This window comes from Aethalodelphis obliquidens, unplaced genomic scaffold, assembly GCF_003676395.1.
Source record: "Aethalodelphis obliquidens isolate GAN/ISIS:26980383/991018 unplaced genomic scaffold, ASM367639v1 scaffold17, whole genome shotgun sequence".
In the NCBI taxonomy this organism is placed as follows: Eukaryota; Metazoa; Chordata; class Mammalia; order Artiodactyla; family Delphinidae; genus Aethalodelphis; species Aethalodelphis obliquidens.
In genome coordinates, this window is record NW_020837961.1 from 12,430,822 (window position 1) to 12,446,398 (window position 15,577).

At 32.5% G+C, this 15,577-nt stretch overlaps 1 protein-coding gene across 6 annotated transcripts in view; it reads left to right on the forward strand.

The window, feature by feature from the left end:
* SMARCAD1 (SNF2 related chromatin remodeling ATPase with DExD box 1) overlaps positions 1-15,577 on the forward strand; it is a 70,328-nt gene that overhangs the window by 47,428 nt on the left and 7,323 nt on the right. For all 6 annotated transcript variants that reach the window (XR_003434969.1, XM_027116927.1, XM_027116929.1 and 3 more), the window contains 10 exons: positions 2,573-2,772; positions 8,325-8,415; positions 10,923-11,022; positions 11,788-11,847; positions 11,957-12,032; positions 12,780-12,915; positions 13,456-13,593; positions 14,772-14,867; positions 14,964-15,081; positions 15,276-15,397. Coding sequence is in view for 5 of the 6 variants with exons in the window: in XM_027116927.1 (XP_026972728.1) it covers positions 2,573-2,772; positions 8,325-8,415; positions 10,923-11,022; positions 11,788-11,847; positions 11,957-12,032; positions 12,780-12,915; positions 13,456-13,593; positions 14,772-14,867; positions 14,964-15,081; positions 15,276-15,397 (1,137 nt within the window). In the remaining variant the exon portion in view is untranslated. The remainder of the gene's footprint in view (positions 1-2,572; positions 2,773-8,324; positions 8,416-10,922; positions 11,023-11,787; positions 11,848-11,956; positions 12,033-12,779; positions 12,916-13,455; positions 13,594-14,771; positions 14,868-14,963; positions 15,082-15,275; positions 15,398-15,577) is intronic.

The following is a 15,577-nucleotide window of genomic DNA, read 5'->3' on the forward strand; positions in this document are numbered from 1 at the left end:
CCTCCCTCCCTCCCCCTCCCCCCTTCCTGTAATATCTTTGGTGAAGAAACTGGATCATTTGTTCTATAGCTTCCCAGTCAGGGCTTTTCTGGTTATATTTTCTGTGGAATAAGAATTAGAATTAAATGCTCCCATCAGTACTATTACATGGTTGGTGGTATGTTCTTTCATCAGGAAACGGTGATGTCTGGTTGTTTCTTTTTTTTTTTAATGTATGTTTCTCTCTTCTCTAGGTTCTGACATACTGAATTGATCTTCCTTGAGTCAAAACAGTTCTTTCTGATTTCTGGACTTCCTAGATCCTAGATTATATTACTCTCCTTTTGAAAAGTACCCATGAAATTTTGTTTTTTCCCTTATAATACCAGTTAAGACTTAAAATTGTATGTTGCATGTCTTTCCCAATGACTATAAACCACACGAGGACAAGGGACTATGTCTGTATACCAGGTACTTTTTCACCAGCCAGGGTAGTACTTAACTACAAAAGAAAAGAAAAGAAACCAACAAAAAAATGGCAGTTGGTTACAGAAAAAAGGGTTTTTGTTTTTTAACCTTTTATTTTATATAGGAGTATAGCCGATTAACAATGTTGTGATAGTTTCATGTGCACAGCAAAGTGACTGAGCCATACGTTTACATGCATCCATTCTCCCCCAAATTCTGCTCCCATCCAGGCTTCCACATAACATTGAGCAGAGTTCCCTGTGCTATACAGTAGGTCCTTGTTCGTTATCCATTTTAAATATAGTAGTGTGTACATATCAATCCCACCCTTCCCCCTCTGTTTTTTAACTTTTAAGGGTTTTTTTGTTTTGTTTTGGGAAGTACTAGTTTTAGTGAAAAGAGAAAAGCATAGACTTTGGAATCTTTTATCCTGCTTTGTGACCTTGGAAATTGAATCTTTATTCATCCAGAACTGGTGGACTGATCTTGCAGTTGTGAGAACTGCATGAGTTAGTGAATAAAAGACACCTAGTAGTTTCTGGCACATACAAAGCACACAATATATTGTTCCTTCTTTTTTTTTTCTGGTTATTCTCGTTGGTTCTCTCACACACAGCATATCGCAAACACACTACCCCACAGTAGGCATGAGATTGGTTTTTTGGCCTATAATTTTGGGGTTCCATTTAAAAATAAAAATATTTTAATTAAAAGTTCTACTAAAACCTCATTAAAATCTTCAAGGCACTGATTCTTACATATCTTGTTCTTTATGTTTACATCTTTTTCCCTGGAAAGTACAGAGTGGGAGATTACATTGTGATTATGAATGTTGTCCTTGTGAAAATATAAAGTAGTGTACAAATAACTTTTTATTTCATGATGCCATTTTGTGGCATGCTAAGTTTTTGGTTTGTTTTGTTTTTTATTCCTGCAGTACAGTAATAACATGGCTTTGGAATAGATGAGTAAGTTTCATTTCTACCAACCTACTCTAGGTTAGATGTGAAAAATACATGTTAGTATAAACTGCATTTTTTATGAAATTTTCTTAGTATATCCTTTGAGTATTGAATTTCTGTTGCTTGAGCTTCTCTGTGAACTTAGAAATACTGTGTTCATGGGGATTATTTAGAGCTGTTAATGAGATTCTTGTCATAACTTGAAAGAATATGCTAAATACGATACTATGAATCAAAACCATGTGTGGCTTTATTCTAACAGATGGTTTTAGTTTAGTTTCCTTTGTTCTGGATTATGGTATTTTTCTTTTTGCCCAACAAACAGCTTTCAAATAGCTACTGGGCTTTTTTCTAATCCTTTACACTAAAAATATTTTTTTGTACAGTTCTTCAAGATATATTTTTTTCAGCTATTTGGGAAAATTCTAATTCTGTTACAGCTTTTACCTTGTAAAGTATTCAGTGTCTCCTTTAGAAAAATAAATACAAATACATTTTGAAAGAAATTCTGAGTTTTCATACAAACCCATTTGTACAAGTCTTGTATTGAATTTGATACTATTCTTAACTTTTATCAAATTATTGAATTGGTCACGGTATACTTTTGATTCACATAATATCTTTCCAAGTAGTAGTTGTCTCAGTTTAGAGAAAAATATCAAGTGACAAATAATAATTGGAGTTTTGAAAGCTTGAGGGGTTGTACTGTGATGATAGGGCAAAGTATGTTTTAGGAAAATTAATCTTGTATTCATAGGAAGTGACAAAAATGGAGGCAAGAGATCTAGTATGCAGTTTTTATATTTGGCACTATTACCTTTGGTAATAGTCATAAATCCGAGGTTTTGAAGACAAAACCTGATAGGAGACATTAACAATTACTTTAGAGTTTCTCCCATAAGAGAACAGCTACCAGGGTCAAGGTAGCAAGCTTGGGATGGTGCGTTTTGAGGAAAAAGGTATGTTTTATTTCAACATGATGAGTTTGAGGTGACAGTGGGATTTATCAAAGTGAAATGTGAGAATGCAAATGCAGGTTCTCTTCACATTTGATTAAGGTCATTAGTAAAAGTTTAACAAACTTTTTTCCCTCACAGAGAAAGAAATTGGCTCCCTATTTACTAGATCTGAACTGTTAAATTATTTTTCTTTTCATGCCATAGTTCACAAAGATGTCCAAAACGAATGGCTTATCAGAAGATTTGATATGGCACTGTAAAACACTGATCCAAGAAAGGGATGTAGTTATAAGGCTTATGAACAAATGTGAAGACATTTCAAATAAATTGACAAAACAAGTTACCATGCTCACTGGAAATGGAGGTGGATGGAACATAGAACAACCCTCCATTCTAAACCAAAGGTAATACTTGTTGTATGTACCTATTCATTATTTTATCTCAGTTGTATAAAGATGTTGAATTTATTCCTGTATTGTGCCTAGGAAACCTAAATGTGCAAATGGTAGGAAAGCTAATGTTTAAAAGGGAAACCCAGGGTTTCCTATAATGGCATGTAAGTGGTATATGAATTGTTTTTCATTGATCGTCACCCCCCCTCCCCCCAATCAGGATATTTTACTCCATTATCACATTGTAAATTAGAGGGCGGAGATATTGTGGTCTTATGTAACCTATGTTTTCCTTGTCTGATGACAGATAATTTCATATATAATCACAGAAACTGAAAAGGTGGTTTTAGCTACCTCTTAATTTAGTGCTTCAGAGTCAGCTGCTCAACTGCATCAATGTAAAAATTTGTCTTAGTTCAGTTTCCTTTTGATCATAAGTGAAATGATTGAAGTATCCTATATATGCGATTAAATGCTTTCAAAAGCCCAAAATTTTTAATCTTTTTGAGGTAAAAACACATAAAAATTGAAAAGGACACTTTTATTAAATAGATTATATAAGGAAAAATTATAAAAAGTATATATTTAAAAAGTATATTCCCCAAACTGCTACTGTCAGTAAAACACCTTGTCCGAGTTGTTGCAAAAAATAAACACTAAATTGTTTTCACTAAAAAATTTGTCCAACAACCAGAATGTATGAAAACGGCGTTTTGTAATTGTGAACACCCCTCCTTTGCATGATGTTGGGATATGGCGGGCGGGGCGTTGTTTTGAACTTCTTTTAAAAGTTTATTTTCAAGTTGTCTGGGAACTCAGGACTGTTCAGAATGCTTCCTTTTTTTAAAAAAAGTATAAAATTGTTTACTGTGATAATACACACAGAGGCAATAACATGGAAATAGTCGAAGTTGCTAAGCTCCGAGACTAGTTAGAATGATTTATGGTGTATCCATAGTCTGCAGTGTTATGTAATTTTTAAAATGAATTATTTCTGTTCAAAATATTTCTGATAGGTATTTAATAAGATTAGCACTAGGGTCTCATTAAAATTATTTACCTTAGTTGGTGATTTTATGTACTTTTGATATTTTTCTAAGTTAATGATCAAAGCATATTTGCTGATCATTGGTTAATTAAAAGTCAAGATATGAAAAAAAAATCAAGATATGGTTACTGGCCTTTAATAGTAAGCTACGATCTTTTCTGTGCCCTTCTAGGGTGCTATGGGATGGTGTAGGGAAACGTGATGCAGTTCCCACAAAGAAGCTCTTTTCTCTGTTGCATAGAAAGAACTATGACCATGTCAGCAAATTCATCTCCTAAAAGTGTAGTTGGAGCTGCTCCTTCTTGTTCTACAGCATTGGATATGGGGAGTTCTTCACTCTACAAGGCTTACCCAGTTGAGTCTACTTTATCGTAATTTGGAGTTTAAAAAATCAAGTGCTTTATTGCATCACTTAAAAAATTTCTCTCTTAAACCCACATCCACAAAGTCCTATTACTTGTAAATAGTATGATCAGGTAATAAAGCTATCCTTTTTATTAGACTGAGGAATTTTTAAATGAAATATTAAACAGGTGAGAAAAATAGTTTGGGGGGTTTTTTAGGTGCTTCTTGGATCTAGTCCCAAAGTACAACTTCTGAAAACCTGTATAGATAGTCTCTTTGGAGTTTATTTAAATGCACTTTTAGGGGGTGAAATTTGTTGTCTTGGTTTTTGTGTTTAGCCAATGTAAGTTGCACAAGCAACTTGCAGATTTTTACTTGGTATACTGGCCAAGCATAATGGCTGCTTAGTATAGAAACATTTGAAGTACTTTCCTTGCTCTGGGAAAGGATTTATTAGCACAGAGGAAAATATTAAACTATCCTGAAGAATAAGCTGTTGTGCTTTCGCTTAACAGAACAAATTCTTTATAGTAAAGTTTATTTTGAAGCAAAATTATATTAACTATTTTCCTATTAGAAATTTTTAAGAATTATAACAGAAGAAAAATAGCCTTTTAGAGGTAAAAGGAATACACACATGCTGTAACTCCCTGTTAAAAATAAAGTCTTTGCAAGGGAAAAAATTCTCATATGTATCTCAAAACCATTATATTCATAATGTTTATTTTAAAATGTCAAAACTAAAATTACCTTAAATTAAAATATAATACAGTGAGGAAATGTTAAAAAAAAAAAAAAACCTCAATATTTCTCCTATTTTATTCCTATCATAGATGTAGCCATCTCTCAAGCTTTAGCGGTTTATCTAAAATTTATCAGCTTTAAACTGTTTTAACTGAAAAGGTTTCTCACATGTTCAGTATAAAATAATATTTAATTATGTGTTTCCTGTCTTTTTCTGGGCTAAATCTACTAAGGTTCTTGTGAACTTGTTCATCCTCAGGTTGACAGGATGTTTCTAAACAGTTACCGGGAAACCATTTGACAATGATGTGAATGCAAATCAGTAGTGCAGATGTATTGACTAACTCAGAGTACTATGATAGAAATATTTTAGTAGTTTGGATACTACTATTAGTACAAACTATTATTGTGGTAGTATTTTCAGCGTTCATGACATACTTGAGGGACATAAATTTTTTGTCAGCTAGCATCGCTAATCTGTTTCATATGAACTACTTGAAAAAGTTTCTGTAGCCCTGTATTTCTGCATTTTAAACTTAAATTTAGCACATTGTATATACTCCAGTTTTCTATTTCAGGCCTTTCTCACCTTTCAGAATAATTTTGATACTAGTTTTCTCTGACAGGAAATTTAAACCCCATTTAGTTTTCGCTCTGAAAAGAAATTATAGTAACTCTCTGGAAGGATTTTTTTTCCCCCGACAAAACAAGTAACTTTAAAATAACATGCTACCTCATTTTCTTTCATGACCTCAGAAAATCTTAAAATCACTTTTTTCCTTATTGGGAGGTAAGAAAACCTTCAGTTTAAAGATACCTGTAGTCCCCTTTTGAAAAGAGATCACTTACCTAATTCAAAAGGCCCAGGCTATAGTTCTTACCATTTGGATAACCCTGAGCAGATTACATTCTTATTTGTAAACTAGTGGGTGGGGTTCATATGCAATCACAAAAATTTTTAGAAAACTGTTGAATGTCAAAAGTAATGGAAGGTATGATTGTATAGCAGCTAAATATTAGCGCCTGCTAGAGAACGAATATAGTTGCCCTGTTTTAGAACTTGTCTTAACGAGGGAATTGGAAAGCTGTTTGCCAGAACTACATTTCCAGTGCTCCTCTGGCTTTCTGAAGAAAGGGTGTGTTGTGGGCAGCACTGTTGTGACACTAAGCAACAGAAAGTTACTTGTGATTTACATAAATCTAGCAGAGGAGCAAGTACACACACATACACACTTATATTTTTAAAACAAATACTTCAATATAACAGGTATTTAATGTCCTGATCAAAACAGCTACCATAGCTGCTTTGTGATTGTGGATGAAACAATTTTATTTGAATGAAAAATTCAGTGCTTCTCAAAATTTCCTCATCACTTTTTAAAATTTTATGTATAGTGAAGAATAATAGTTAGACTCGTTCCTCAACATGTGTTGGTGATAACATATATTCAGTAATTTTTGTTAAGAATATTTCTTGGCTATTTGTGATAAATTTATATTGGGGTAGCATGTTGGCCCTTGGGATGCATTTATAAGTGAGGTAATATGCCTACCGTATCAAGTTTCATCATTTTCATGGAATGTGAACCTTAATGTGTGGGGGATTACTAAGACAGTAGGAAGGACTCGGGAAAATAATGAAAATTCTATTTAAAAATAGAAAGTGTCGACTGTAGAGTGGGTGGGTCAGAGAGAAAACTTTCATGTTTGCTGTTTAGTGATTAAGGGCTGAGCTCTGGATCAGAACTGGATTGAGTACCAGCTCTGCCACTGCAGACATGGATTTGGATAGCTGTGACCTTGGGCAAGTTACTTAACTTCTCTGAATCCCAGAGAGAATCTCTAAATCCCATCTCTAAATGGAGATGATGATAATAATAGTATCTACTTTATAATGTAGATTAAATAAAGTAATAATGCATGTAAAGCCCATGCATGTAAAGTATAGTGTCTAGAATTCCAATATTAGCATTTACTCTACCAGTATAGTAGAATTTATTTGGACCTGAAAATTAAAATGTCTATGATAATATTCTGTTTATTATTACTTTCATAGTGGCATAGAAATTATATTGGCCAAGAAGGCAAAGACATTTTAAAAAATGAACTGTAAAGTCTTCAGCAGTACTGCTGATTCTTCCTACCTATACTTTTAATTTTTTCAAATGAGAATTATTTTATAGATTGCGTACCCCACAGTTGAAACATAGATTCTGATTTAAGATGGATATCTTTCTACCTCACCTCTTTGATCCCTGTTCTAATTAAAGTGTCTTGATTTCAGAATTTGACCCCTTAACCATTTATCAGAGCCATTTATCAGACCCCTTCTCCCTGTGCAGATAGGATCTGTGTAACAGGAAATTAAGGGGATATGATAAAAGCTGTAGAGTGAGAAGCATGGCCTTGTCCTAAGTTTTTATGTTAATGTGGGGTTTATGCTTCCCTAGTGAGTATAAGAATAAGCTTTTGCATGAGGTAGACTTTTATGAGTTAAAATCTTAGCCATAAGACTTTGTAGCTACGCAACCTCAGGCAACTTACTGAGCCTCGGGTTTTTTCATCTGTTAAAAAATAACTACCTTAATAGAATATTAAAAGATTGAATGAGGTGATGCTAGAAAATGATATTTTTGTATATCTGTATATAATAGATGTTCAGTAAATAACTGCTATTAGTTTTTAACCACTTGAACTTTTAGAAAAAACGAACCATTTCGTCCATTAGACCCCTTCCATGTTGCCATCCAAGCAAGTTGCTCCCAGGGATTAGTCTGTTCATGTGTTCACAAATTAAATAAGATTTTTGACACATGCCTGCTGCTTTCTACTCACTGGTCTTTATTGATGCCTAGCAAATTTACATTTATATGTAGTTCAAACATAAATACACACATACATACATACATCCTCCAGAATTATACATACCAGTGATATTAGAGGTGATTGGCATTCAGTCAGCAAGTTTTATTAAATCAGCCTGGCAAAGTAGCAAATTATGCATATGTTTTTGTGCTAATACTTTAAGTTCCTTACTGTGCTAATATTCAAATCAGTACAATACATTTTTCTAGAGTATAAATATTATATTAGTAATATGTTATCATTGTTAATATTCTGATCATTTGTGGAATTAATTTGGTGGCATTACATTATGACTGAATGTGAAAATTTTTTGGTAATTCTTATTGCCAGAAACAACAAATACAGAATAAAATTTGAGAGGTTTTTTTAAAATGTATTATGTTTTGGGTTCATTTTCTTAAGTAAGTGTAAATAGCTTTTAACAGTAAGTTAAAAGGTAAGACTATAACTAGATACTTCAGTTTTTTGGTGCATTGTAAACCTAAACCTCTTCTCAGAAAACTAGTAGAAAAAACTAATAGAGGTATAAATCTATAATATCTGGTAACTCTCTCTTTACCAGTTTGTCACTCAAGCCCTATCAGAAGGTTGGTTTGAATTGGCTGGCATTGGTACATAAACATGGACTTAATGGCATTTTGGCAGATGAAATGGTAAGTAGTACTCTATTTCTAGGATTTATCATTAATAGGCATCCTTGCTGTCATTCAAAAGATGAAAATTTCCCTTGTCCCTATTAGTTTACTGCTCTTACCAAGGTATAATCCCTCTCACTCCTCTCAGTTTTCTGTTGCTTATCTTAGTTCTAACCTCCTAACTTTCCCCTCAAAAATGAAAATAGGTTTTTTGTCTTTCTCATCAAATTAATAAATATATGTGTTTTTAAAATTAGATGTTACATAAAAATACACAGAAAAAAAAACAAAATCACACATAATCCTGCCATCTTAGAGTAAGTACTATTTTGGTATATATCTTTTTCCAGAATATTTTCTTTTGTAGGTGTGTGTGTATGCATATATACATACACATATACATACATATGTCATATTAAAAGAGATTTTACTACATGTGCTTTTCTGTAGCTCCCTTTAAAATTTATCATAGGTACCTGTCCTTGTTAGTAAATAAATCTACACGTTTATCATCACCATCATTTCAGTCATTTTACTTTTATTAGATGTTTCTGAGTTTCTGTTCTTTTCCAGATCACATTTTGCTTGAAGGTAAGCTTAGGAAGTTCATTACAGCCAATAGTCCAAGTATTGTCATGTAGAAACTTGACCTTTAATCTAACCTTTACCTTCCTTCCTCCAGCTATGCTTTTTAAAAAGTGTTTATTAAAAATGAGTAATGTTCAATGGAGAAAATGTTTATTGAATATATGTATTACATTGTGTATTAGATTTCCAAAATAAAAATTAACAAAGGTAATAATCCTTGTTCTCTAGCTAGCTTCTAGTAAAATAATCTTTAGTTTTTCAAGACAGTTTCCACACATACCTCATACTGTCGTTAAAACAGAGATGCTATTTATCTAATATAAAATTGAATAATATATGCAGAATTTCAAAATAGTTAGAAATTACGTATAGAATATAGAGTAGTACAGTTGTGGAAACTGGACTTGGAAATCAGATCTGGGGTCTGTGTACCGAATTTGCCTTTCGTGGGCTCTGTAATCCTTACCAAATGACCTAATTTCTCAGAGCCAATATTAATAAAACATAGGAAAATTGCTGTATCATAAGATTATATTTGGTATCAAATGAGGTATATTATGTGAAACTGTTTTTGTAACCTGTAGAGTACAATATTTATGATAAGGTAGTGTCTGCTAGGGCTTCCCTAACAAAATACTAAAGACAGTGTGGCTTAAACAACAGAAATTTATTTCTCACAGTTCTGGAGGCTGGAAGTCTAAAATCAAGGTGTTGGCAGGTTTGGTTTCTCTTGAGGCTACTCTGTTTGGTTTGCAGATGGACACCTTGCTGTGTCCTCACATGTCTTTTTCTCTAGAAACATCCATCTCTTCTTTTATGATAGAAGTTGGGTTCCCTACCCTTGTGACCCTATTTAACTTTACTTATCTCTTTAGAGGCTCTATCTCCAAATAAACCCCAGCATTGGGAGTTAGGGCTTCAACATGTTTGGGGTTGGAGGCAATTCACTTCCTAACACTTGGCAATGTTTAGCTCTCCTAAGGAGCTACATTTCCTCAGGAGCCTTTTTTTTTTTAATGCAATACTTTATTGATGTATAATTTACTTGAAATAAAATGCACAAATGTTCAGCTTAGTGACTTTTTACATATATGTACACCCATCTGACTGTATGTGACATTAAACATTTCCATCATCCCAGAAAGTTCCCTTATGCTCCTTTTCAGTCATTACCACCACTACTATTCTGACACCTATGACTATAGAATAATTTTTTTCTGATTTTGAACTTTATATAAATAGATTCATACAGTATGTACTGTTTGTTTCTGGTTCATTTGGTGCATAATAAAGTTACTAAGATTCATCCTCTTCTTACATGTATCAGTAGTTTGTTTTTTGGGTTTTTTTATTGGCTTGTGGTAGTTCATAGTATAAATATGCTACAATTTGTTTATCCGTTCTCCTGTTGATGGCAATTTAGATTATTTCCAGTGCATGGCTGTTATAGTAAATCTGCATCGATATTCTTACCCAAGTCTTTTTGTGGACATATGCTCTCATATCTCTTGAATGTATTTTTAGGAGTAAAATTGCTGGGTAATAGGATAGGTATATGTTCCGCTCCAGTTAGTCATTGGAACATCATTCTCCATCCAGCCAGTATGTATTAAGTAGTTGCTTTATATTAACAGTTACCAAAATTATATCCTTTATATGCAAGCAGAGGTCTTCTATATCAATGTGTATTACATATTAACTAGCAGCTAAAATACATTCCTACCCTTAACTAAGTTGTAGTATCACTTGGAGATTATGATCTGTTTTATGTGTTATTGAAAACTAAGAATATAGTAGAAATTCTCATAGAGTTGCATGGGGAATCATAAATAAATAAAACCAAAAGTATTCTTTTTCCTTTCATTTTCCCAATATTTATTTGGGTTTTTTGTTTGTTTTTAAATCTAGTATATTGTCTTTTAAACTTTTCGTTTTAGGGCCTGGGAAAAACTATTCAAGCGATTGCATTCCTAGCGTACCTCTATCAGGAGGGTAATAAAGGTCCTCATTTGATTGTTGTTCCAGCATCAACTATAGGTTTGTAATACTGTGGACAACTTTACTTGACTCAGTAGTATTTTATACAAGGGGAAGAAAAACTGTGTGTGTGTGTGTGTGTATGTGTGTGTGTGTGTGTGTGTGTGTGTGTGTGTGAGATTTCTTAGTTTGTGAAGGTGAATATTCATTTCTTTGGTTTCCTTACACTTTTCACCCCTTTGCATATGTGTGTTTGATTATACTGGAAGTCTTTTTAAAGAAAATAACTCCAATATAAGTCAGTTATTCAGTTTATTATATAGATTATCTATAAATTATTGTAGATCATGTACCATTTGAAAAGATCAATTGTTTTCATAATACTTTTAAGTTGTTTTAATGAGTAATTTAAGAGAAACACTTTTGAATTTATAATTAAACATTTATTAAGAAAGAATGTATGCAGATCATCCCCACTCAAATTACTCTTTCATTCATTCTCAATTGATTGAATGTAGACTAGAGTAAGAGAATGTATGTATGAATGTACCAAAAAAAAAAAATCCTCTTTAAATTGGAAATCAATAATCACCTATAAATATAATGGTTGGCCCTCTGCTCTTCATTTTGATGCCACCTCAAAATCTCAAAGTCATTTTAATCATCAAGAGTAAAATTGTGAAGAGTCTTGTGATTTTTAAAAATTATCTTCTATTATTTTATAAAAATAATTTCTGGGTAGAACTTCTCAGACTTTAGTGTTCATTTCAGTGCACACGTCTACCTGTTGTAGCAGGTGCAAGTAATATCTCTTTTGTTTCATAGATAACTGGCTAAGGGAAGTTAATTTATGGTGTCCCACTTTAAAGGTGCTCTGTTACTATGGTAAGAATATGTCATTATGCTTTTAACTTTGGAGACCTCTTTAAAATCTTAGCATGCAGTAAAGTACAATAAATACAATCAGTGTGTATGTGTCATTTTTAAATTCTAGGTTCTCAAGAAGAACGTAAACAGATTAGATATAACATTCATAGTAAATACGAAGAATACAATGTAATCGTGACCACGTAAGTATTGAGAAAAAATTTTTTTGGAAAAATAATTTTGTACATCCACCTAAATTTTTTTAAAATGTTTTAAAAATATTAGTAGTAAAATAAAGGAGAGTTTATGCTAAGAACTATGCAACAAAAGCAATAGAATGAGTTATGTTGAAGATTCAGACATTTTTCAGTTTGGTGTATAATACCATGATAGCAGTCTTTTGTTAATTCTATAGGAGGTCATGATTAAAAGAATTCATCGAAAATTCATCTTTTCTTAATAAAATGGACTCTATTTTCATATATAGTCTTGCTAGCTGCTGTTAACTCTTATTTCTTGGTTTCACTCTACTAGTTTAATAAAATGGTGTTATGTTCTTAACAGAAATGTCTTAGCTTCATGTTCTTTTTTCTACTGCTTCTTAAAATATAACAGTTCATAAAGCAAAGTGTGTAATAATTGCAGGTTACATATAAATTGTACCCAAATTGGCCTCTTCCTAGATGTGTAGAAGTTGTCTAATTACATTATAACATATGAATTGTCTTTTAACTGCATATTGCAGCTTTTGTAACTTGGTTACATGTACATCAATAATTTTGGATATAAGTACATCAATATTTATTTGAGTACCAACTGTGTCTAGTGTTATCTTTTAGCTACTGGCTATTAGAAATATGTACATAAAAATAATTTGTCAAAACATTAAATCTCACGAGTCCATGCTCTTAAAGGTATGATCTTAGAGATTGTTTTTTCTTTGGCAACAGGTATAATTGTGCAATCAGCAGTTCTGATGATCGTAGTCTGTTTCGTCGGCTGAAATTGAATTACGCAATTTTTGATGAGGGCCATATGCTGAAGAATATGGGCTCCATCCGCTACCAGCACCTTATGACAATTAATGTAAGAGAGTGTTCTGTGAATTTGTCCAATTATGATAAAATTTCAGATTATGTATTTTAATATATATAGTATTTTATATCAGAGACCAGCAATCTTTTTCTGTAAAGGACCAGGTAAGTAAATATTTCATGCTTTGTGGGCCATTCAGCTTCTCTCACTTGTTCTTTGCTTTTTCGTTTTTTTTCAAACACTGCATTTAAAATGTAAAAACCATTAGCTCATGAGCTTCAATTTGCCAACCTTTGTTCTATAGGACAAACTTTATGAATATCAGATATAATCTGTCTTCTTCCATTGCCTCATCAAAAAGTAATGTGGGAACACAAGTTACCTACTTAATAAAATGAGACTTAGTTTTACACATTCTACCTTAAAGTACAATATATGATAATTTTTCTAAATTACTTATCTTTTATGACAGAATGTTATATTACTAATAATGGTTTTAATTTTTTTCTCCCTCACTGAGGGGGAGAACAAGAAGGATGTGGATCTTTAAAAAAAAAAAAATACTAATCTAAAATTTACCTTTGTTCACAGGCAAATAACCGTTTGCTGCTCACAGGCACACCTGTGCAGAATAACCTGTTAGAACTCATGTCGCTGTTGAATTTTGTTATGCCGCACATGTTCAGTAGTAGCACCAGTGAAATACGAAGAATGTTTTCTTCTAAGACAGTAAGCATAAATTCATATTTTTTTCTCAACTATCTTACTTTGCGTTTTACCCGGACCGTTTTTCTATTTTATCTCTCTTTCTTGTTTTCATGTAGCATATGTGCTATGAAATAAGTTTAAGTAGTTGATATCCTATGTTCGGATGAGTTGGGAAGTCAGCCAGAATACAATAGGAAATAAATTGGTGGCTTCTATAATCATTGTCTAAAAGTTTTGGTTTTTAATATCCTGATTTTCTGAAGAATGACAATTTAAAATTAGTGGGTAGCTCAGATATATAATATGTGAGCTACCATCTTCTTTATTAAAATTAGGTAAATTAGCATTTTTTAATAGGTAAACTATAAAACTGGGCAAAAGTAGAATATCCAGAAAATTCCCCCACTGGGAAATATGTTTTGAATTAAAACTCCATAAAGTAAAAAGTAACAATTTCTAAAAGTCACAATAAGGAAATCCTATTTCAAAGAAAATCTGGTTAATTTTTTCCCTATTGCTTAGAAAAAGTAAGAGTGTAGTTTTCAAGAACTCTCATTTTCCAGTACAGCAATGGTAATATAGATTCTTGACACACCCAAATCACATGTATTCTGTGAGAATTTTCTGTGATAATCTTCTACTGCAAACTGACTGCCTTTCTAACTTTCACTAATGTATTCCATCCCACTTGATGGCCTAGCAGATCATAGGATGTGGAGGATTTCTTAGAATAAAATTCCTCTTCTCCAAAATTAACAGGTTTTGACTAGGAACCGTCCGATTTCTGTAGACCCGAACTAGCTTTGTTTTGGGACCATTTTCCACAAATAAATACAAGTTTTCTACTTATCTCTCTCTTCCCCTCCACCCAAACTATCTTAAACACACACATATTTTTTCAAGAGAGTTATCTATGTAATCAGTGATGACTTATCAGTTAATTACTTCTGAACACCATCCTAGTGCAGTTCAATTTCATTACCTCTGCAGAGTACACGATTACATGTCACAAAACCTCAAAATACATGTGGAGCTTTAAGAAATATATTACAGCCCAGAATTCATGTCCATCTAGAATGAATTGAGTTTCTCTGGGAAATAACTCAGATTGTAGTGAGGGAGATTTTCATGTTGTGTAATACTGTTATTGTGATCATTTAAATGAATAATTTAAAAGGTCATTTTCTTATTTTACTTAGAAATCAGCAGATGAGCAAACTATATATGAAAAGGAGAGAATAGCACATGCAAAACAAATTATAAAACCATTTATTCTCAGAAGAGTAAAAGAAGAGGTAACTCTTATCTGCATATTTTTATTATGATTGGTTTTTTAAAATCTGTTTTCTTCTGTATTTGAATGATCTGCTTCCACTGTTTTCCTTTCACAGGTTCTCAAGCAGCTACCCCCCAAGAAAGATCGAATTGAGTTGTGTGCAATGTCAGAGAAGCAGGAGCAACTCTATTTGGGTCTTTTCAACAGATTGAAAAAATCTATCAATAACATGGGTATAACCTGATTTTCACAATTTTATATGAAAAATAATTCTGTACTAGGGCTGCATTTTGTTTAGTCCTATGATAGTGGGATTTGCTTATTTTTTAAAATTAGTTGGAATTTGAAGAAATAGTTTTAAAACCTTTTGTTTGCATTGAGTTGTATTTCAACAAACAGCTATCAGCTTGTTTTTAATGTGTTACAGAAAAAAACACAGAAATGTGCAATGTCATGATGCAGTTGAGAAAAATGGCCAATCATCCTTTATTACATCGCCAATATTACACAGCTGAAAAACTCAAGGAAATGTCTCAGCTTATGCTAAAGGTAAGGATTTTGTATTATGCTAAAACTAAGCTTTATTAACACTAAAAAACATGAGGTTCATTGTTACTCTAAAAATCAGACCACTGAACCTAGTAAGCATATTAATTAACCACGTATTTAAGAAAAACATTTTTAACACAGAGTTCAAAATAATTTAGGGGACGTAAGAGCCAAGAAGGA